The sequence below is a fragment of the Hyla sarda genome, chromosome 1, assembly GCF_029499605.1.
Source record: "Hyla sarda isolate aHylSar1 chromosome 1, aHylSar1.hap1, whole genome shotgun sequence".
NCBI lineage: Eukaryota > Metazoa > Chordata > Amphibia > Anura > Hylidae > Hyla > Hyla sarda.
In genome coordinates, this window is record NC_079189.1 from 513,024,214 (window position 1) to 513,047,167 (window position 22,954).

The 22,954-nt window shown below is 41.4% G+C and overlaps 1 protein-coding gene across 8 annotated transcripts in view; it reads left to right on the plus strand.

Annotated features, from left to right (window-relative positions):
- Nucleotides 1-22,954, plus strand: part of MCTP1 (multiple C2 and transmembrane domain containing 1) — an 822,947-nt gene that overhangs the window by 499,065 nt on the left and 300,928 nt on the right. For 7 of the 8 annotated variants that reach the window (XM_056537903.1, XM_056537887.1, XM_056537932.1 and 4 more), the window contains one exon: nt 18,415-18,534. In XM_056537903.1, the coding sequence (XP_056393878.1) occupies nt 18,415-18,534 (120 nt within the window). Of the gene's footprint in view, nt 1-18,414; nt 18,535-21,329; nt 21,461-22,954 lie in introns of all 8 variants that reach the window. The other variant, XM_056537914.1, reaches the window with a different exon arrangement.

Consider the following 22,954-nt stretch of genomic DNA (forward strand, 5'->3'; position numbering starts at 1 on the left):
TTTGGAACCAAATGTTCTGAACACTGGGGCAGTGGAGTACCCCTTTAATACCAAAAGTTGTAAAAGTTGCTTAACTTATCCTAAAGATTCCTCAATCCAACAGAGCAGAAATATACAAGCTCAAAAGGAGTAAGTTATGTTGCTAAACCTGTGTTTGTGGCAGCCGGAGAAAGTCTGATGGTGATCACTTCTATCACAGCTGCCTCATCTATTGGAGTCTCCCTCACACTATAAGAAATATAGCTCCAGAGTCCTAAAAAAAAAAATATTCAGCCAGTATATACACAATACATTTCACCGCTGTTTTTTTTCTTTGAAATATGAGGCACTGCAAATGAATATGCTTATTAACCTAGACCCTCATTATATACCTCCTGTAGCCGAGGATCATTAGAACTGACGAGACCAAATTTAATAGGATTATCTATAAATACCGTAATGGTCATAGCCTTATCTGCATGCCTTTTTGAAATATTGTTAAGCATTGACACCCGCTCTAACATTTGCAGGATAGCGATATCAAAACTATTATTATGTTTTAAGAGCTGTAGTGTTACAGGTGTTGGGTACTGACCACTTGGGAGGGATTGACCACGATATATATAGAAAATCCAAAAAGACTATACGTCTCTTATGTTGGGCACATCCTACCATAAGTGGCTTTATATGTGACCCCAGCTCTGAAACTGAAGGCCCCCTGCTATCCCAGTAGCAATGATGTAAACATTGAAGACCAGCAATCTCCATGTGCTACAGCCAGAGGTAAAACAGTACCTTAAAAATAAAATGGAAAAAACGAGGGACTGCGCCTCGTGTAATACCTAAGACACCAGGTGGAGATGTAGAGTGAACAGACACCAGCCTTGAGGATCAATGCTTATCACCCCTGGGTCGGGTATCAATGTGTTCCTGAAGGAGAAGAACTGCAAAGCCCAACAGGTCACAGGAGCAGGATACCCAGTCCCATCTGAAGATTCAATAGGCACGACAAAGAGACCCATACAACAGGCGCTGTTCTGTGTTACAGCAGGAATAAAGTATATCCGAAGCAAGATATCGGTGAAGTACCATTAGGCACTATGTTTATTAAAGTTAGAGACCAATGACTTGTTTCGGAGGTACAGTCCTCTTTGTATGCCAATCTGAGGAAGGAGGACTGTACCTTTGAAACGCGTCATTGGTCTCTAACTTTAATAAACATAGTGCCTAATGGTACTTCAACGATATCTTGCTTCGGATATACTTTATTCCTGCTGTAACACAGAACAGCACCTGTTGTATGGGTCTCTGCCGTGCCTATTGAATCAGAGGTAAAACAGGCTGTCTCAGCAGCAGGAGAAACATCTGTAGTATGGCTTTGGTCTCACCACACAAGGGCTTCACAGGGTAATTTCAGATGATCATATGGATGGTTATTCCATAGGGTACACCCGAGGAAGTATTTGGTTGGATGAAGTGTCGTGTGCCATTGCTGTTTGCAGTGCAGACAATGAACAGGACACTGGAATGGTAATAATATAACTTTTTACTTGACTCAAGTAAATGGTTCATCCAAATAAGGATGTAGATAGGATTTGTCGATCCAGCAGCCGGATATGGAGGGAGAATTTCAAAACCCCCTCCTGCCGTGTCATTGCCAGATCCAGGCCATACTCCATTGATTTCAATGGGCCTCACAGAATCAGTAAGTGTCTCCAGATAGCCCCTTTTTCCAACTGTTTGTGTTTTTTTAACTGGACTAAAAAGGGCAGCAGACCACGGTTTTCAGTCCGTTTAAAAAATGGAATTGAAATCAATGGGGTACAGCGTGAATCCAGCAGCCATATGGCAGTAGGGTATTTTCGATATTCTCACACAGTATTCAGCTGGTAGATACACAAATCCTAGATGTGAATGTACCCTAAAATGGAAGATTCACATCATGGAACACAATATTTCAACAGATGGCTGTAGGAGGGGAATGCCTTTGAAAAAGTAAGGTAGGAATTAGCGGTTCCAGTAACTCTCTGCTCTATTCTAGCCATTGACAAAGCATTAAATCAATATTCTCTCTTCTTTGGGGGAGCCCACTCACTGAGTGCCCCCCAGAGGTTTCTCAACACATAAGTAGTACTCTCTAAGCTTCAGTGCCTACTATGGAGTGCATGTCCTCTAGACATGCCAAGGTGTCTTCACAGCTATGAAGTCTCTAGGCCTGGCCGGAATCCTAGAGAGTGCTAAGATAGGTATGGGGTACATTACTAACTTCTCCCCACAGTCTCTTTCTCTTTGACATAATCCTAAATACACAGGAGCTAGTGAGCCCCTAGCAATCCTGGGCTTTGAGGCCTAACTCTGGAAGGAGGGAGACATTGGACACTTCTCACACTTCCTCTTTTTAAGACTCCGCACAACTAACCGAACCTCCTTCTCTCTCTCTCTCAAAAAGGCCGTCTGGGACAACTGAAGGATCAGGTAACTGCCCTTGTGTCCTATAGACATGAAAGATGCTAGCATTCAGAGTATACATGGCTAACATCAAGGCAGGGGGCTGAAGTATAAGCTACATATATGTAGACAAAGTACAGTTTATGGTATTTTTGTACTTTTCATATATACATATATCTATCTACATATATATATATATATATATATATATATATATATATTATAATATAGTGTGGCCAACCCTTTTAAAACTTTATGATGCTCACCTGCATATAGCTTCGTATATGCTGTATAATATAGTGCTCTTTGATTTTATACTTAATTTTTTTTTCTCATGACCTCCATAGTAAGGAAACGTTAAACAGAAATTGTATATTATTTGTAAATATTCAATATGTAATGATTATCATGGCTTACATTAACATTTTTGAGACCCTTTATTCTATGAGGGATGATACCAATATAAGATGGTGGTACAAGCTGTGTTGATGTGGGCACAAAGCTGGGTTTTTGGGAGATGATGCCACCATTGATCCTTAAAGTTTAGCATGATAGTTGTCACCAGGATAGTACTATCTATTTTTTAAATTAATAAATTGTGCCTCCTATTGGCTTTATATTAACCCTCCTACTCCCCCTACATCTTTTCCACCACAGCCAATATACATGCCATCATACTTGCCCTTTGCCAGATCCATTCACAGATCAAAAATGTTCTGTATGGATCCGACCATAAGTGTGTCTCCTAAGATAAAACTTTATATTAAAGGGGTACTCCACCCCTAGACATCTTATGCCCTATCCAAATGATAGGGCATAAGGTGTCTGATCGCGGGGGTACCGCCGATCTCTCCTGCAGCACCCACTGTCATCTGGTGCATGGAGCGAGCTTCACTCTGTGCCTGATGACTGGCGATGCATGGGCCGCCCCCTCGTGACGTCATGTCCCACCCCTCAATGCAAGTCGGCACCAGCGGTGGGACCCCCGCGATCAGACATCTTATTGCCTATCCTTTGGGTAGGCGAAAAGATGTCTAGGGGTGGAGTACCCCTTTAAACCACCTTCGAGATGCACAGAATGTTAAACAGAGAGCATGCAGCATACCCAAACTCTAGTTGTGGAGAATTAAATGTTTCATGGCAGTCTTGCCATAAGGGAGTCTTTAAAGGGAATTTTTCACCATAAAATCTCTAATATATTGACAAATGTTATATTGCGGTTATAGCTGAGCATAGTTATATACATATATAGTTCAGTGGGCTCCTAATAATAAAAATATCAGGGATTGAATCTATGAGTGATACTGGATCTTTTCAGACAAAGTTACATATCAGACAGGAACACAAAGAAAAAGACAGAACCTTATGGAGGCGCTGCTCACAACTAAAATATTACGCACAAAGGTGTCAGGAAAAAAGTGCCAAAAGGCACTATTTTTATTAGCTTCCAATAACGCGTTTCGGAGGGTATCTCCTCCTTCATCAGATTGGCATACATACAAGGACAACAGGCAGTGTTTTTATACAGTAAAAATGGGCGCCCAAATCAAGTGGGCGGAGCCAAACATACAAACTGAAATTGTTAATACAAGGCATAAAATACATCAGGGCACTTAGAATTGTTCACAGATAGTCTATACAGACAGCATACATATATATTATAATAATAATATATGAATTATAAGATACCAGAGTTACGTAACTACAGGTCAAAGTGTGTCCTGTGATCCCCTCCTCCGACGGTATAAACTGAGAGCGAGGGTCAATGAATGTAAATAAATAAAAGTGCATGGCTACATCGGTGTAAACATCCTACATCGCTACATCGGTGTAAACAGGGACGCGTTACCAAGGGACGGGAGATAGACAGCCTCACGGAGTGCAGTACGGCATGTAACTATGGACGCGTCGTCAGGGCCAGGGCCGGGAGCTATGTGGATACAACTCGCCAATCACAGGCACAGTCTGTGAACACACTTAAGAGAAGCCCGCAGTTCACTCGCGCTGTCAGTGGCGTGTTCACAGACTGTGCCTGTGATTGGCGAGTTGTATCCACGTGGGTCCCGACCCTGGTGACGCGTCCAGAGTTACATGCCGTACTGCACTCCGTGAGGCTGTCTATCTCCCGGCCCTTGGTAACGCGTCCCTGGTTACCAGCTCCGCTACACCATGCGGATGTTTACACCGATGTAGCCATTTTTATTTATTTTCATTCATTGACCCTCGCTCTCAGTTTATACCGCCGGAGCAGGGGATCACAGGGCACGCTTTGACCTGTAGTTACGTAACTCTGGTATCTTATATTTCATATATTTTTATTATAATATATATGTATGCTGTCTGTATAGAATCTCTGTGAACAATTCTAAGTGCTCTGATGTATGTTATGCCTTGTATTAACAATTTCAGTTTGTATGTTTGGCTCCGCCCACTTGATTTGGGCGCCCATTTTTACTGTATAAAAACACTGCCTGTTGTCCTTGTATGTATGCCAATCTGATGGAGGAGATACCCTCCAAAACACATTATTGGAAGCTAATAAAAATAGTGCCTCTTGGCCCTTTTTTCCTGACACCTTTGTGCCGTATATTTTGGTTGTGAGCAGCGCCTCCATAAGGTTCTGTCTTTTTCTCTGTGTTCCTGTCTGCATGTTTATGGGAGAAGATTTCATCCTCTCCCTTTTGGACCTTGGGCCTTGCAGCTTGCCATCATCCTCATCTGAGCAAACCTACTGGGTCGATATGCCTGTTTTCGTTTACTTTCTGGTGAGCGACCACTTTATGGAGACTACGTCCTACCAGTCCTGCCTTGGACTTTGGTGCTTAGGCTAATACACGAGGTGCTGTCCTCTTTCTCCCCGTTTTTTCTTCCTCTGCATACAAAGTTACATATCAGTCTTCTCTGCTTCTCCTACTCTATAACATAATTCCAATAGTTTCATGGTGACAGGTTCCCTTTAAGTCTTGTGCCATTTTTGTCTTTGTTAGGCAATACATACGGTATATCTCATCTGTAATACAGCACTTGTGTAACTTATTCCACTATTAAGCTACATGCTATACTTTCCATCTACCAAATAGTATTTTTAAGTAGTTGCTGAGAAGTTCCGAAAGATTGCTTGCACTTTTTGTACTCCTGCAAATGCCCTCTCCCTATTTATGGGTACACTTACATGCCTTTCCCTATATCACCGTTACACTTTTATTGGAGCATTTGTGTTTTTGTCTTTGCTCTAACTGTCACATTTTACTCCACATCCTCTTGCGCTGCATTACTTGCACAGCATGCTCTCACATCCCAAATTGCTTTCCCTGCATGTTCATCAGCATTAATAAGATTTGCAGTAGGGAGATATTGCTAATATATTAATTATAAATGCTTTTCTACTTTATGACATTGAAAACATTATAAAAGACACTCTTGTCGTAGCTGTTTGCAGTGCAGAGCATATAATAGTGGAGCTTTATTAGATTCTCTGATGTGGATTACAGACATGTTTCTGCTGTTTATATAGAATAAACTCCTGGAACTAAGTTTACCTTAGAATTGAGCTTAGTTTAGCAGCATTTGTATCTGCTATAAAAGTAAGAAACGGTTTTTGTATATTTTCAACTTAAAAAATGTACAATCCTGTTCCTATAAAGACACCTTACAAATGTACTTTTACCACTTAGAGGGACAGTCTAATGCCACATAGTGGCCTAGTGGCTCAAAATGGGATAAGAATGAAAAAAACAAAGATACTCTCCTGCCCTGATCCCTATCGCCAGGGAAGTGCACAGACATTTTGGGGGGCAGGGACTTAAGTGAAAAAAGGGCATTTCTAATTATAAAAAAAAGTTTGTAAAAACCTTACATATGAGGCATGGACTCGAGGTACAGGGACATAATACTCCCCCTTTATAAAGCATTGGTACGGCCTCACCTGGAATATGCTGTTCAGTTTTGGTCACCAGTCCATAAAAGGGACACTGTGGAGCTGGAAAGGGTGCAGAGACGCGCGACTAAACTAATATGGGGCATGGAACATCTTAGCTATGAGGAGCGATTAAAGGAGTTACAATAGTTTAGTCTTCAGAAGAGACGTTTAAGGGGGGGGATATGATAAACGTATATAAATATATTAATGGCCCATACAAAACATATGGAGAAAAACTGTTCCAGGTTAAGCCCCCTCAAAGGACAAGGGGGCACTCCCTCCGTTTGGAGAAGAAAGGGTTTAGTCTCAAGGGGCGACACGCCTTCTTTACCATAAGAACTGTGAATTTATGGAACAGTCTACCTCAGGAACTGGTCACAGCAGGAACGATTAATACATTTAAAACAGGGTTAGATACATTCCTGGAACAAAATAACATTAATGCTTATGCAGAAATATAAAATCCCATCCCTTCCCCCAATATCCCACCACACCCCTACCCTTCAATTCCCTAGTTGAACTTGATGGACGTATTTCTTTTTTCGACCGTACTAACTATGTAACTATGTTAATACAAAACAATTCCTGATATAAGAGACCTCCAGCAGTCATGTCCGATAAATGAGACCCCATTACCCATTACTCCATGGAGGTCCTAAGCAGTGAAGGCATCATAGGGCAGGTGCATTAGAAGGGCAGGGGCTCAAGCCCCCTTTTGAGTCTATGTCCCTGCCTATCGCATTTGTCCCGACAGTCCCATGTTCTTGCTGAACAGTTCTTCCTGCTTTCCTTTGAACTTGCAGGAAGCTCCCTCTCGGCCAATTGTTGGCTGTAGCAGTGATTTCCCTTGGCCAGTGATTGCCTGAGCTGGCAGTTCCTGTGTGTTGAAATGAAAGCAATGAGCAAGGCTCAAGTAGGTCGGGGGCCTTCAGAATGGACAAGGCGGGGGATCAGGGCAGGTGAAAATGAGTTATCTTTTGGTTTCATTACGAGCCTGTATACCACAATTAAGTGCCATTGGACAATCTTTATTTCCAGAAAAAAAAAGAACTTTATCAGTCTAAGGACCTGTCCACATCACCTGCAGGGCAGCAGTTCCACCAGCTTTGCCACTTTCACCTTATCAGTTGACATCATAATGTCTATCCTGTGAATATAAAAAATACAGCAGCACACTGCTAGCTCTAGGATATATTTATATTATGGAACTGCAATACTACTATAGAGAAATGATGTGTACCATCTCACTACAGTAAGGTGGCCTCGTTGGCATGGACCCTATACTATAGATTATGCTTTTCCTGGGCTTGCACTAATCTTTTAATGTTTGGAAATGTAGGATCCAGTTATCTTCTGTTATTCCACATCCCCAGTTTTGTGGGGCGTTCATTCTGCAGTAAAATGATACGTTAACTTTGTTCTGCAGATCCGTACGTTTACAGACATACCAATTTCATATACATTTTGTTTTGTTTTTCCACTCCTTTTTTATTTTTTAGTGTATGAAGTTGTATTAGGGCTCTTTTTTGCACAGCAAGCTGTTGATTTTATTTGAAATTCGAAATAGTGTTAACCATTCACGTTTTAGTGTCATAATTCATGCAGTTCTACACGCTGTGATACCAATAATGGTATTTTTTATTTTTGTAGTTTGAAGTTTATTTGAAAAAAAGGGAAAATAAGAGATGATTTGAAATTTATATTAGACAGGAATTTTTTATGTTTATTTGATGGTGGCCCTGATCGATCGCTTGTATAGTACACTGCAATACTAATATATTGCAGTGTACCCTCATTTTGCACATCTCCTACTACAGCCTATATATAAAGTTTTAAAGAAACCACAGAAGTCTCAAATGAAGAATACAGCAGTAGGCCCTTCCTGCTCCCCTTCATGTTGCTAAACACTGAGCCATTATGCTGCCTATTTTGTTGTTTGGTAGATTAAAGGGTTACTCCGGCGCTTAGACATCTTATCCCATATCCAAAGGATAGGGGATAAGATGCCTGATCGCGGGGGTCCCGCCGCTTGGGACCCCCCTGATCGTGCATCTTATACCCCTATCCTTTGGCTAGGGGATAAGATGTCTAAGCGCCGGCGTACCACTTTAAGATGGCAGTACTCTATATAATGTACTCCACATGGAAACAATATATCTGGGTTTTTACTGACTGCCCAATTCACTGACCCCTTGTTCATAATAATTTTAACTCTTTGGATGAATTGTATTCTCTCTAAGTAACTGAAAAGAAGACTACGGCACTGTTCACACTACCTGTATTATCATTTTTGAAGATGGGTTGTTAGGGCTGTTGTGTGAGAGGTCCTCACAAAGCCTTGGAACCATAGTAAAACAGCCGTGAGCTATGCTTCTTGCCTACAATAAGCAATTACTCAATCTCTTAGTGTGACTATTGCTTTGGGGCCCTGATCAGTTCACTTCTCATAGCAGCCATCTTTTAACTGTTAGGTTATATATATACAGTAACAGGTATTACACATTATAATGCACTTCTTATAATGTGTTTGCATACAATTACATGTATTTGCTCTAGACGGCATAAATTACATTATATTTATGCTGAATATTTATCTTTTATATTCTGTATTTTAAGCACTGCTGTATACCCATCAGGCATCACATTCATCAACAATATATGGAAATGACAGAGATAGTTGTCTCTTCAAACATTATATATGTAGACGCTCATTTTGCACTATTTGAATGGCCCTGGACGTTGTGGCACATAAGGGGTTATAAAAGAATTTGTATTTGTCCCAGAACTGTCACATCTCACTCATTCCCGTCCTTGAACCCTGGCAATTAAGAGAGCCAACAGGGTGGAAGGAAGCAACTTTGCAAATCAGCCCCGAGCAAGGTGTTCCATGGTTTGCACCCGCTGAGAATGTGATGGACAGCAATCTTTTGCAAATCAATTTATGCCATGTTCCTCCTACACTGAATAGACTTGAAAATTGCAAGCAGAAGTCAATTATGAGGAGGAATTAATAAGATTTGGTAAAAAAAAAATATTACTTATAACTCAGTGTTAAGAGGGAAGTGTCTAATGTCCATAGTTTAAAGGACCATTAAACCATTGTAGATGTAAATTGGTGTAAACTGGTGTAACATTGGGTTATGTAAATCATAATTAGTTTTGCACCATACTTGCATACATACTTTGCACAGGTAGTATTTGTCTTTCCTGAAAATCTTCAAAGGGTTGTGTTATCTCTATGATGTAGGACAGCAATGTTTCAGACCTGTCTAGCATTTTACTTCCCACTTTTCATATTCCTTGAAAAATGCCTTTCATTGTCCATACGTTGCTTTCTGATGCGACTGGAGAAGGTTTCCATTAGTTTACAAAGTTTTGTGTCTTCTGTCCTATTCCCTACTATACGGGACCAGGATTAGACCTATAAGGCTGGGTTCACACTGCAGAATTTCTGGGCAAAATTTCTGCCGGAGATCGAGCCGGCGGCGCTAGGACCGAGCAGACTGCATTGCTGCCCCCATAGACTCCAATGCATTTCTGGCTGGATTTTTTGGGAGATCCGCTCAGAAATGCATTGCCATCTATGGGGACAGCAATGTAGTCCTCGCGGTCCTAGTGCCGCCGGCGCGATCTCCGGGAGAAATTCTGCCCAGAAATTCCACAGCGTGAACCTAGCCTAAGAATCTATTCACACGGCAGAATTTCCACTTCCAGAAATATGCTTGTGGAATTCTGCCTCAAATTAAAGCCCCAAGACTTCTATGGGATTCCGCTCTCCCATTCACACTTCTGAATTTCCACTTGCAGAAGTGTGAATGGGAGTGTGGAATCCCATAGAAGTCTATTTGCTTTAATTTGAGGCGGAATTCCACAAGCGGAAATTCTGCCATGTGAATAGATTCTAAGGCTGGGTTCACACTGCAGAATTTCTGGGCAGAATTTCTGCCAGAGATCGAGACGGCAGCGCAAGGACCGAGCAGACTGCATTGCTGCCCCCCATAGACTGCAATGCATTTTGGGAGATCTGCTCAGAAATGCATTGCAATCTACGGGGACGGCAATGTAGTCCGCACGGTCCTATTGCCGCTGGCTCGATCTCCGGCAAAAATTCTGCCCGGAGATTCCACAGTGTGAACCTAGCCTAATAGTTGACCCACAGGGACATGCTGAACTACACACTTGAAGGATTAGGCATTGCTGCTATAGAAACCTCCGGTCATATTGGAGCCATGACACTGATTACCTACTTGCGACACATCCAGTATCGGCTAAGAGTTGGTTTTGTCTGGGCACTCCGAAGCCAACCCGATATTAACCCCCAACACATTCCAAGATACTTTTTAGGATCTGGTTACACAAATGCACCAATGCTTCCATCATAAGCCTGTTTTACTCTTTATATTATTTCATTGACCTAGTGGTTTACTTTCATGGACAAAATAGGGAATAAAACAAATTAGTTAATATAATCAAAATGTCAGCATTCATTTCTGCATTAAAGGGGTTTTCCACCAACAAAACACTTCGCTTATTTACAGGACTGTGGGCAGGAAGATGGCACTGAACCTCATGGGCGAACTGCCATTACGTCTCACTCCAATACATACAAAATGATGATAGGAGACAGTATTACCTTTGCTGGATGGTGGTCAACCACAACTTTTATTTCAAGTTAATCCTTAAAGAAGACTACAAAGAGATTACATTATCATTAAGCAACGTTTTGCAGTTTCATTGTATGGCCTTCCATTCCCGAGATATAAGAGTTTAGTAGCCAGAGGGGCGTGAACTTAATTATAATAATGGGAGTGAATATCAGGTAATGGGTGGGATTATACAGTCACTGGTGCATATTAGACATAAAAATCCCTCAATGTACAACATTCACACTGTATTCATGACTCGTCAATCATCTGTGATTCACTCCCATTATTGTATTTAAGTTCACGCCCATCTGACTGACTCCTTGAGTTGTCAAATTATAGACCCTCATATCTCAGGAAGAGAAGGGTGTATCAATATACTGTAAAAACGTGTGTGACCTAATCAAATTTTTGGGGTTGGCCACAGGTCCTTTTTAACCCCTTAACGACCACGAACGTATATTTATGTCCATGGCTGGCTCCCGATCTGTGAAGCGCGCTCAGAAGCTGAGCGCGCTTCCTAACTGCTGGGTCCCGGTTGCTATCAGCAACCAGGACCCTCTGCTAATACCGGACATCGCAAATCGGGCTGATGTCTGGTATTAACCCTTTGGACGCCGCAATCAAAGTTGATCATGGTGTCTAAAACTGGAGAAATCCATACCAGCTAGCTCAGTGGAGCTGTCCGGGACCGTCGCAGTGATATCTCAGCGTCCCGAACAGCTGAGAGGACAGCGGGAGGTGCCTTACCCTCTTCCTGGCTGTCCAGTCAGTGTTTGATTGCTCCAAGCCTGAAATCCAGGCTTGAGCAATCAAGCGCAGAAAACACTGGTCAATGCATTCCTATGGCAATGCATTGAACAGTGCCTGCAATCAGTGTATGCAATGTTATAGCCCCTAGTTAATAAAAGTAATGGAACCCCTTTCCTAACAAAAATTAGAATCACCCCCCTTTTCCCATAAAAAAAGTGTAAAAAAAAATAAACATATGTGGTATTGCCACGTGAATAAATGTCCAAACTATAAAAATATATAATTAATTGAACCGCACAGTCAATGGCGTACGTGCAAAAAAAATTCCAATTCCAAAAGTCCAAAATAGCGTATTTTTGCTCACTTTTTATACCATACAAAAATAATAAAAAGCAATCAAAAAGTCTGATCAAAACAAAAATGGTACCGATACGGCGATCACAGCACAAAAAATGAGCTCTCATACCGCCCTGTAAGCGGAAAAATAAAAAAGTTATCGGGGTCAGAATATGACATTTTTAAACGTATTCATTTTCGTGCATGAAGTTATGATTTTTTCCAGAAATAGGACAAAATCAAACCTAAATAAGTAGGGTATCATTTTAATTGTATGGACCTACAGAATATAGAGAAGGTGTCATTTTTACTGAAAAATGTACTGCCTAGAAACGGAAGCCCCCTAAATCACAAAATGGCGTTTTTTCTTCAATTTTGTCGCAAAATGACTTTTTTCTTCCCGTTTCGCCAAAGATTTTTGGGTAAAATGTGTGATGTCATTACAAAATAGAATTGGTGGTGCAAAACATTAGCCATAATATGGATTTTAGGTGGAAAATTGAAAGGGTTATGATTTTTTAAATGTAAGGAAAAGAAACGAAAGTGCAAAAACGGAAAATGCTTGGTCCTTAAGTGGTTAAATTTAGCAATTGTTTTCAAGCAACAAACATGCTTCAAACAACTGGCAAGGAAGTAATATGCCGAACACACATGCGCTTGAATTGCGTCTGATGACTTTCTTGGTGTGCTGACACTTTTGGTGTACCACTTTCAATGACAGCTACAGTTTTGGAAGTGCTGGACCATATTTCTTCTTTTTGTTTGCCATTACCTTGGAGCCAGCTTAGGGGGGATCGGTGCACTATCATTGGAGTCTAGGTGAGCTGGAGTTTGGGCCATCTTGTACAAGCAATATGCTGACCACCTGTCTCCCAGTGGGCTAGTCCACCTTCCAAGCCATCGTTACATAAAAACCCGCCATCTGTGACTTAAAGTAACTAACAACATAGCATAACACAGGAAAAGTGACTTAAGAGAGGGATTGTGGGACAACTATGAAACATAGGTTTAAGTAATGCCAGTGTTGGAGGGGAAGGGAGTGTTTGTCTATGATTGACCAACATGCATGTGGACTGCTCCACATACTGAAAAGTATGGAGATCCTGTGCCATGCCATGCCAACTGTTTGCTATTATGGCCACATCCACATGACCACCTATATGCGTCCCCCACAGTACCTGTGCACCCTCCCTATAAGGTCCGGTGCCTCAAGATATGTTATAGGTTTGTAACCTATTGCTTCTTCATTTGAATTGGAGGATATGGGACCAATGGGGGTTCCAACTGTTGGGCACCCAGTGATCAGACTTACATCACCTATACTGGGTACGAGTGTTATTTGTGGGAAAACCCCTTTAATTGAAATCATTACCACTAATACACCCCCACCTCCCAGGACATTTTAGAGGTTACACGACTTCAGAGAATGTTGTTCTTGTAGATGCATGACGTATACAAATAAAGTAATTGTAGCTGTACATCCCACTGACGGATGTAGAGAGCTCTAATGCACTTCTTGAATTAGTTCCCATTTACTGGCTGCAAATACAAACTGAAACACAAATTTATTAGAAAGCTTTACTTACATATAACATAAAAACAACATTAAACCTAACCAATTCACAGGTCCTATACAGCACTTATTTCTTTAATGTAGTTAAAGGAAAACTGTCACTAAACTCCCCCTGCACTAACCAGAGGTATTGGCTGGTAGTGTGGGGGACGCTGTTCAATATGCCGCCTAGCATGCCTGGATCCGTCCAGCCTTTTGCCCGCTATCTTCATTATTCCAGATATGCAAATGATCTTCTAACAGGCACAGGCGGGGTTACATGCCTCCATCTGGCATTGTGACGTCAGCGCTGCTCCTCCGCAGCCCCGCCTTGGTTTATGAATATTCCTCCACTCCCGGTGCCTCTCCCTCTCCTCCCCGCTCTGTACAGGACTCCTCTACGTATGTGCCCCTTCCTGTGTACACCCGGATGCGGCCTCAGCGCAGTGGAGTCCTGTACAGAGTGGGGAGGAGACGGGGCAGAGGGAGGGGATGAATATTCATAATGAATATTCATAAGCCGGGGCGGTGCTGCGGACAAGTGGCGCTGACGTCACAGTGCCAGATGGAGGCATGTTACCCCGCCCGTGCCAGTTAGAAGATCATTTGCATATCAGGAATAATGAAGATAACAGGTGAACGGCGGGGTGGATCCGGGCATGGTAGGCATCATATTGATCAGCGTCCACCGCACCACCAGCCAGTACCTCTGGTTAGTGCTGGGGGAGTTTAGTGACAGTTTTCCTTTAAGGACAAATATAAATAAAAAGGGTTGAGGAATTATAATGTGGAACAAAATGACTCATTTTAGGTCATTTATATTTGTTCAGGCTAACAACATGTGCATCAATAACACTAATGTCAGCAGATATTAATAAGTGACTGTATCTGACTGGTCTGGTAAAGGTAATGTTGTGTATGTGTTTTATTTTTTATTTTTTAATAATCACATTATTAAATAACATAAAATATTTAGCATATACCGTAAGATAAATTTAACATAAAGTTGCTTGACATATAGTGTACACATTGTTCCACAGTATCTGTCAAAAGACAAAAAAAGCTGTGCTATACAGAAACACTCTCCTTTATATTCTTTTGACATAACCAAATGGAATATATGATTGATAAACTATTTTCACGCTAGTGACCCTCTTATCTTTTACACGGTTAGATTTTCCGCTGCCCCCTTCAAACTCTAGAGCGGTGATCTTCAACCTGCGGACCTCCAGATGTTGCAAAACTACAACTCCCAGCATGCCCGGACAGCCGTTGGCTGTCCGGGCATGCTGGGAGTTGTAGTTTTGCAACATCTGGAGGTCCGCAGGTTGAAGACCACCGCTCTAGAGAAACCAGTTCTATATTGTAGTACAGAATTTAGCCAGTAGATGGCAGATGTAACACATACAAGGCATACTGAAATAAGGGAAGCGAACTAGGGAAGATTGTTGAAAACTTTGGCAAATAGAAAAAGAAGCTGCCGGATGAAATCTGTTAGATCTGAAAGCTATGACCTTACTGCTGATGGGCAACTACAAAAATGTTACTTATTTCATTATTTGTATTTGCACTATTTTCATACTAGCGGACAATACATATGGGCAATATGCTTGATCTTGCAAAAAATGCAATATCTAGAACAGTGGTCTCCAACCTGCGGACCTCCAGATGTTGCAAAATTACAAGTTGTAGTTATGCAACATCTGGAGGTCCGCAGGTTGGAGACCACTGATCTAGAACATTACACCAGCGTTCCCTGTTACTGTTCAGCATGTAGCACTTATTGATTTACGTTCTGTCACTAGCTTAATAAAGCGGTTACATTTTAGGTAAAGGCTTTGTGCGCACATAGTTGCTTAATTTGAGTCTGAAAAAAAGTCAGTTTTACAGGCAAAACACGCCTCAAACTATAAGATTTTTTTTATCTGCCATTTGGGGAAAAAATTCAGACTTTTATTTCAGAATTTTATTTGCCTTTGGATCATTTATGAGACTTTTTTCTATTTTATTATTATTTTTTTTACTTTTTTTAGGTCCCAGCCAAAACTATAGCCCAAATATGTCTTTCTCCAAGGTTGTTTGAGTCTCAAAATACATAACATACTGTTGTATTTCAGGACGTTAGTGGCCCAAAAGATGTCCCTTTGTTTAATTTTATGTATGTAACAATTACAGAGATAAAATGAATCAACATGAACAAGGAGGAGATCTTTTACTATTGAATTCAATGGAATTTACAGGTTAAAAAAGTGGCCGTATTTTGGGCGATTTTTTTTTGAGACGTAAAAATTGATGGTAAGGTGTATAGCGGCCTTCCAAACATCCATCAACAGATGATGTTGGAGGAGAGAAGAGTCTGGTGTGTTGGATTTTCACTGCCCAAACCTTTTGGTTTTTGAGGGATAAACCGGGGCCATAGCTGTCTGGCCTTGGATTACCCCTCCCTATAGACAACACATGAATGTTTGGCTGTGCCAATAGATCATGGGGAAGATTTATCACAACTTGTGAAGAGGAGAAGTTGACCAGTTGCCCATAGCAACCAAACAGATTTCAGTGTTCATTATTAAGCCCTTGAAATAGAAAAGAAACTGATTGTTTCCTATGGGCAACTGCACCACTCTTCCTCTACACAGGTTTTGATAAATCTCCACCCAATGAAAACTAACAGGCCTGAAAAAGATCTTTCCATATTGCATTGTACCTCTAGGCTCAGTTAGTGCTGTAAACTAGTAGTTGACCATGATCATGAATAAAATGGTATTCAATAGGCCTGGCTACTATACTAAAGTGAACCCATTTTCTAAGTGTTGTATTGCAGTAGAAATGATGAGATGTTATACACTGCTCAAAAAAATAAAGGGAACACTTAGACAACACAATGTAACTCCAAGTCAATCACACTTCTATGAAATCACACTGTCCACTCAGGAAGCAACACTGATTGAGAATCAGTTTCACATTCTGTTGTGCAAATGGAACAGACAATAGGTGGAAATGATAGGCAATTAGCAAGGAGTGGTTCTGCTCAGTGGTGACCACAGACCACTTCTCAGTTCCTATGCTTCCTGGCTGATGTTTTGGTCACTTTTGAATGCTGGCGGTGCTTTCACTCTAATGGAAGCAAGAGACGGAGTCTACAACCCACACAAGTGGCTCAGGTAGTGCAGATCATCCAGGATGGCACATCAATGCGAGCTGTGGCAAGACGGTTTGCTTTGTCTGTCAGCTTAGTCTCAAGAGCATGGAGGCACTCCAGGAGACAGGCCAGTACATGTGGAGATGTGGAGGAGGCCGTAGGAGGGCAACAACCCAGCAGCAGAACCATTACCTCCGCCTTTGTGCAAGGAGGAGCAGGAGGAGCACTGCCAGAGCCCTGCAAAATGACCTCCAGCAGGCCAATGTGCATGTGTCCACTGAAACGGTCAGAACCAGACTTCATGAGGGTGGTATGAGGGCTCGACGTCCACAGGTGGGAGTTGTGCTTACAGCCCAACATTGTGCAGGACGTTTGGCATTTGCCAGAGAACCCCAAGATCGGCAAATTTGCCAATGGCGCCCTGTGCTCTTCACAGATTAAAGCAGGTTCACACTGAGCACATGTGAGAGACGTGACAGAGTCTTGAGACGCCATAGAGAAAGTTCTGCCTGCAACATCCTCCAGCATGACCGGTTTGGCGGTGGGTCACTAATGGTGTGGGGTGGCATTTCTTTGGAGGGCCTTGCCAGAGGTAGTGCTTGCCAGAGGTAGTCTGACTGACATTAGGTACCGAGATGAGATCCACAGACCCCTTGTGAGACCATATACTGATGCGGTTGGCCCTGGGTTCCTCCTAATGCAAGACAACGCTAGACCTCATGTGGCTGGAGTGTGTCAGCAGTTCCTGCAAGAGAAAGGCATTGATGCTATGGACTGGCCCGCCCGTTCCCCAGACCTGAATTCGATTGAGCACATTTGGGACATAATGTCACGCTCCATCCACCAATGCCACGTTGCACCACAGACTGTCCAGGAGTTGGCGGATGCTTTAGTCCAGGTCTGGGAGGACATCCCTCAGGAGACCATCCACCCTCACTAGAAGCATGCCCAGGCATTGTAGGGAGGTCATACGGGCACGTGGAGGCCACACACACTACTGAGCCTCATTTTGACTTGTTTTAAGGACATTACATCAAAGTTGGATCAGCCTGTAGTGTGGTTCTCCACTTTGATTTTGAGTGTGACTCCATATCCAGACCTCCATGGGTTGATAAATTTGATTTCCATTGATAATTTTTGTGTGATTTTTTCAGCACATTCAACTATGTAAAGACAGAAGTATTTCATACGATTAGTTCATTCATTCAGATCCAGGATGTGTTATCTTAGTGTTCCCTTTATATTTTTTGAGCAGTGTATTTTGTTCAGACTTTGTAATTAATGCAATTCCCCATCCATTGGCCTACATGTGGTGTCTCCTTGTCTGGTAACCTGTGACTCGCCACGATCACTTAGCATCACTTCCAGCAGCAAAATAATGATGTTTTCCCACTTAGCTTTGTCTAATTTATGCCACAAACAGTTCATTGAATGTAAAGTCTCCTTCCAGGGCGCAGTGTGTAATTTGAGCTTAGTTATTTTTTACTCTATTGATTTAAACTGATCCCTGTGTTGAACCTTTTCAAGATCTCCCTTTCCAAGATGTCTTTTAAGCATGATTGTCTAGAAGTAGCTGTCAACCTTCCAGGTCACTCTGAGACTTAATTGTTCTGATAATATTTTCATCTTTTCATCTTTCTCACAGTTACTGCTGAGGAACTTTATCCGCATGAAGCGTTGTGTCATGGTGCTCATCAATGCAGCCTACTATATTAACAGTTGCTTTGATTGGGACTCACCCCAAAGGAGTCTTGCTGCTTTCTTGGTATGATAATCCTCTTCTGTCTTACATAATTATCTCATCCGTTCTGTTTTCTAAAAGAAATGTAAGTTATAAATGTCATCTTCCTAACTTCGAGCACAACAATTAATGAGGAGAGTCCATGGTAACTCAGCCTCTAATTCCCAGTCCCTCCAAGCTGATGAGCGCAACGTCAACTACTACACCACCCATCTGTGTGCCCTGCTAGGCTGCTTGGCACCAGCTAGCAAATAGTGGGTCTTTTCTGTCTAATTTCATCTTCATGTGTCAGTCTTAAGTGGCTGTTAAAATAAATGAAAAAATTTAAAAAAAGATATATACATATTAGGTAGATAGATATGTACTTGTGATTCAATATGTATCTCTTAGAGCCACATCAAAAGATATTCTGTCAGTCTAGCTATCTATCTATATAGAACAAATACCCAGCACTCACCAATGATGCAAAATGACGTAGATTTATTAATCCATAGCAGGGGTAATGACATAAAGTATGTGTTTCGGCATATTGCCTTCTTCAGCTTGCTGCCTAGGCCTTTATGTGACTACCCCTGCTATGGATCAATAAATGTACATCATTTTGCATCATTGGTGAGTGCTGGGTATTTGTTCTATATGCCGGTTTGCCCCCACCTCATGCACCACCACCATACACGAAAGTGCTGGCCTATCTATTACTAGCTATCTATCTAGTCATTCAGATGACAGGGTGTCATCGTCCCAGACTGGAACAAAGTCCACTTCATATAGCCAACAATAGCGGAGCACTTCAGGAGTAATTAAAAAAATTCTAATGCAACGTTTCATTTTGTCAATGGAAACATATTCTCAGGCATGGTTAAGAATGGTTCCATAGATGAACTGAAATAGTGATAGTGCCATTGTTTGCTATTTATCTATCTATTGGTTTATCTGTAATCTATCATCTGTCTTTCTTTCTGTTTATCTATCAGTCTGTCCGTCTGTCTATCTATCTACAATCTAGAGGGTGGGCCATTTATATGGATACACCTTAATAAAATGGGAATGGTTGGTGATATTAATTTCCTGTTTGTGGCACATTAGTATATGTGAGGGGGAAAACTTTTCAAGATGGGCGGTGACCATGGGGGACATTTTGAAGTCGGCCATTTTGAATCCAACTTTTGTTTTTTCAATAGGAAGAGGGTCATGTGACACATCAAACTTATTGTGAATTTCCCAAGAAAAACAATGATGTGCTTGGTTTTAACGTAACTTTATTCTTTCATGAGTAATTTACAAGTTTCTGACCACTTATAAAATGTGTTCAATGTGCTGCCCATTATGTTGGATTGTCAATGCAACCCTCTTCTCCCACTCTTCACACACTGATAGCAACATCGCAGGATAAATGCTAGCACAGGCTTCCAGGATCCGTAGTTTCAGGTGCTGCAGAATGGGCAAAACAACAATTGGAACAGGACCCTCAGTTTACGCAGAAGATTTTGTTCAGTGATGAGGCAAACTTTTATGTGAATGGTGAAGTTAACAAACAAAACCACCGCTATTGGTCTGACACTAACCCACATTGGATAGATGCCTCCAAGACTGTTGGAAAGCAAAAATTGATGGTATGGTGTGGTATATGGGGTACAAAGATAGTGGGGCCATTCTTCATCAATGGAAACCTCAAGGCCACTGGATATGTGAAATTGCTACATGATGATGTGTTTCCACTGAAGCTGGCACGTTCCCTGAGATTTTCCAGCAAGATGGTGCACCACCACATTATGGGTGTCAGGTGCGAGCATTCCTGGATGAACAGTTTCCTGGAAAGTGGATTGGTCGTCGTGGGCCAGTTGAATGTCCCCCAAGGTCTCCCGATCTGACCCCCTTAGACTTTTATCTTTGGGGTCATCTGAAGGCAATTGTCTATGCTGTGAAGATACAAGATGTGCAGCACCTGAAACTACGGATACTGGAAGCCTGTGCTAGCATTTCTCCTGCGGTGTATATAGTAGTATATAGCAGTGTATACGGATACTGGAAGCCTGTGCTAGCATTTCTCCTGCGGTGTTGCTATCAGTGTGTGAAGAGTGGGAGAAGAGGGTTGCATTGACAATCCAACACAATGGGCAGCACATTGAACACATTTTATAAGTGGTCAGAAACGTGTAAATAACTCATGAAAGAATAAAGTTACATTAAAACCAAGCACATCATTGTTTTTCTTGTGAAATTCCCAATAAGTTTGATGTGTCACATGACCCTCTTCCTATTAAAAAAAACAAAAGTTGGATTCAAAATGGCCAACATGAAAATGGCCGCCATGGTCACCACCCATCTTGAAAAGTTTCCCCCCTCACATATACTAATGTGCCACAAACAGGAAGTTAATATCACCAACCATTCCCATTTTATTAAGGTGTATCCATATAAATGGCCCACCCTGTATTTTTCCTCCATCTATAATCTATGTACTTACCTATCTCACATCTCTCTCGTTCTTTCTCTCGCATTCTTTATAGTTTCTCTCTCTATTGTTTATCTGTCCATATCTCTCTCTTTTTACGTCTCTATCCATCTCTTTATCGTCTACGTTTCTGGTCCCGCTATACTTCCAGTTTTTTTCCGAGCTGGTATTTGTGGGAGAAAAAAATAGAAAGGCTTATCATGCCTTTGTTGTACATCATCTGCTCTTTATCTGTGTCACTTAAAGATAAATGAAATCTCACGTATGTATTTTGTCGACCTAAATATTAAAAGGTAAAAGTTAAAACTGTTTGTGAGCATTTACCGCAGAGCAGCTATTTAATCTTTTTTTTTTTTTTTATCAGTTGTCGGGCATTAAATCTGTCATTATTATAAATATTAAAATGACTCCAGAGGACGTCTTCTATGTCGCCCTTATTCGGGAGGCACTGTTGCTTTAATGTTTTACTTAGCTGGTGAGCAAGGACATTTTAAGGTAATTTGGTTTGGTTTGGTATTTGAAAAAATGAAGTTTAATCTCTATATGCCTGATGGGGCTTCCCTTCACTTGGAACATTGTTAGAATCATAATTAATTTGAAGAGAAGAAATTGAACATCAGTGCCATATTCGTATAATGTACCTTATGCCAGGTCTTCACTGGCAGCAGGTAAAGGTCATCTCTGGGTACGCACTGAAGAAAATAACGTGAGACTAAGTTTTAATGAGAAAATGTAGTTTATAATTTATGTGCTATATATTTTATGCATGGCGGCGGTGCGGCAGGTACGTGCTCTTCACCTTTGTCTGTAGAGGAAGGTATACAGTACTAAACAGCTGATTAGGATCCTCAGGAATTTAACCCCGGCAGTGACGCCGCCGGCAAGGACTGCACTATTATCAGCTACAATCTGCCCCTTATCACTGCTTTAGCAGCTTTGTAATATTTACAATTCATATAGCAAAGTGCGAAAATATGTAAATATTGAAAACTTTATTATAAATAATTTTATTTCATATATTAAATTTCAGTAATAAAAAAAAAAAAAGGCACCGTATTTGTAAACATATACAAGAACTAGCAGAGCTGTATTTCTTAGTCCTAAGTAAAACTGTATTTTGCAGTCCTGTGTAAAACCAGACCTTGATATCACAATGAATTGGACGAAATAAAGGCAACATATTTAGGAGTCAAGACTGGCCGCTTATTTACGGTGTTTTTATAAGGATTAGATCTAGTTTACACTTCCAAGTAGCATAAGTCAGTGCTTCCCAACCAGGGTGCCTCCAGCTGTTGCAAAACTACAACTCCCAGCATGCCCGGACAGCCGTTGGCTGTCCGGGCATGCTGGGAGTTGTAGTTTTGCAACAGCTGGAGGCACCCAGGTTGGGAAGCACTGGCATAAGTGATGGAGAGGGAGACATACAGTAGGTGTGCAGCCTTTAGGGTGCGTATTTTCTGCTGCAGATCTGCTTCTGCCGATTTTGCTGCCCATTGACTTCAATAGGTAGCAAAATCTGCAGATCTGCAGCCGAAAATCCGCACATGTGAACGCACCCTTAAACATCTATTCCCTCCTCTTCTTCACCTCCGATTACATCTATGTAAAAGCCTGTCATTTTCCAAATTCCCTTTAGGCTGCATTTAAAAGGTGAACTCATACATCTTCATTACGTTCATATACAGACTATATACTTTACTAGTGTGTGTGTGTATATATTCGACTTTATTAGACAACATCTTGTAAAGATTTATACATATTTACAAAATGCAGTAAAAATACCTTTTATTTTTATTTTTATCAGCAACCTACCTGTAAAATGTAATTTGCCAGACCAGGACTCGTACTGCGGCGCTTATCTTTATTCTATATACTGAACTGTGTTCATCCTCAGTGTTACAGGCAGCAAGCTACTAAAGGAGCGTCATGCTGTGTCTTTTGATGCATCATTGAGTATTGAAAGGTTGTTACATAGGATTACCGTTGTGA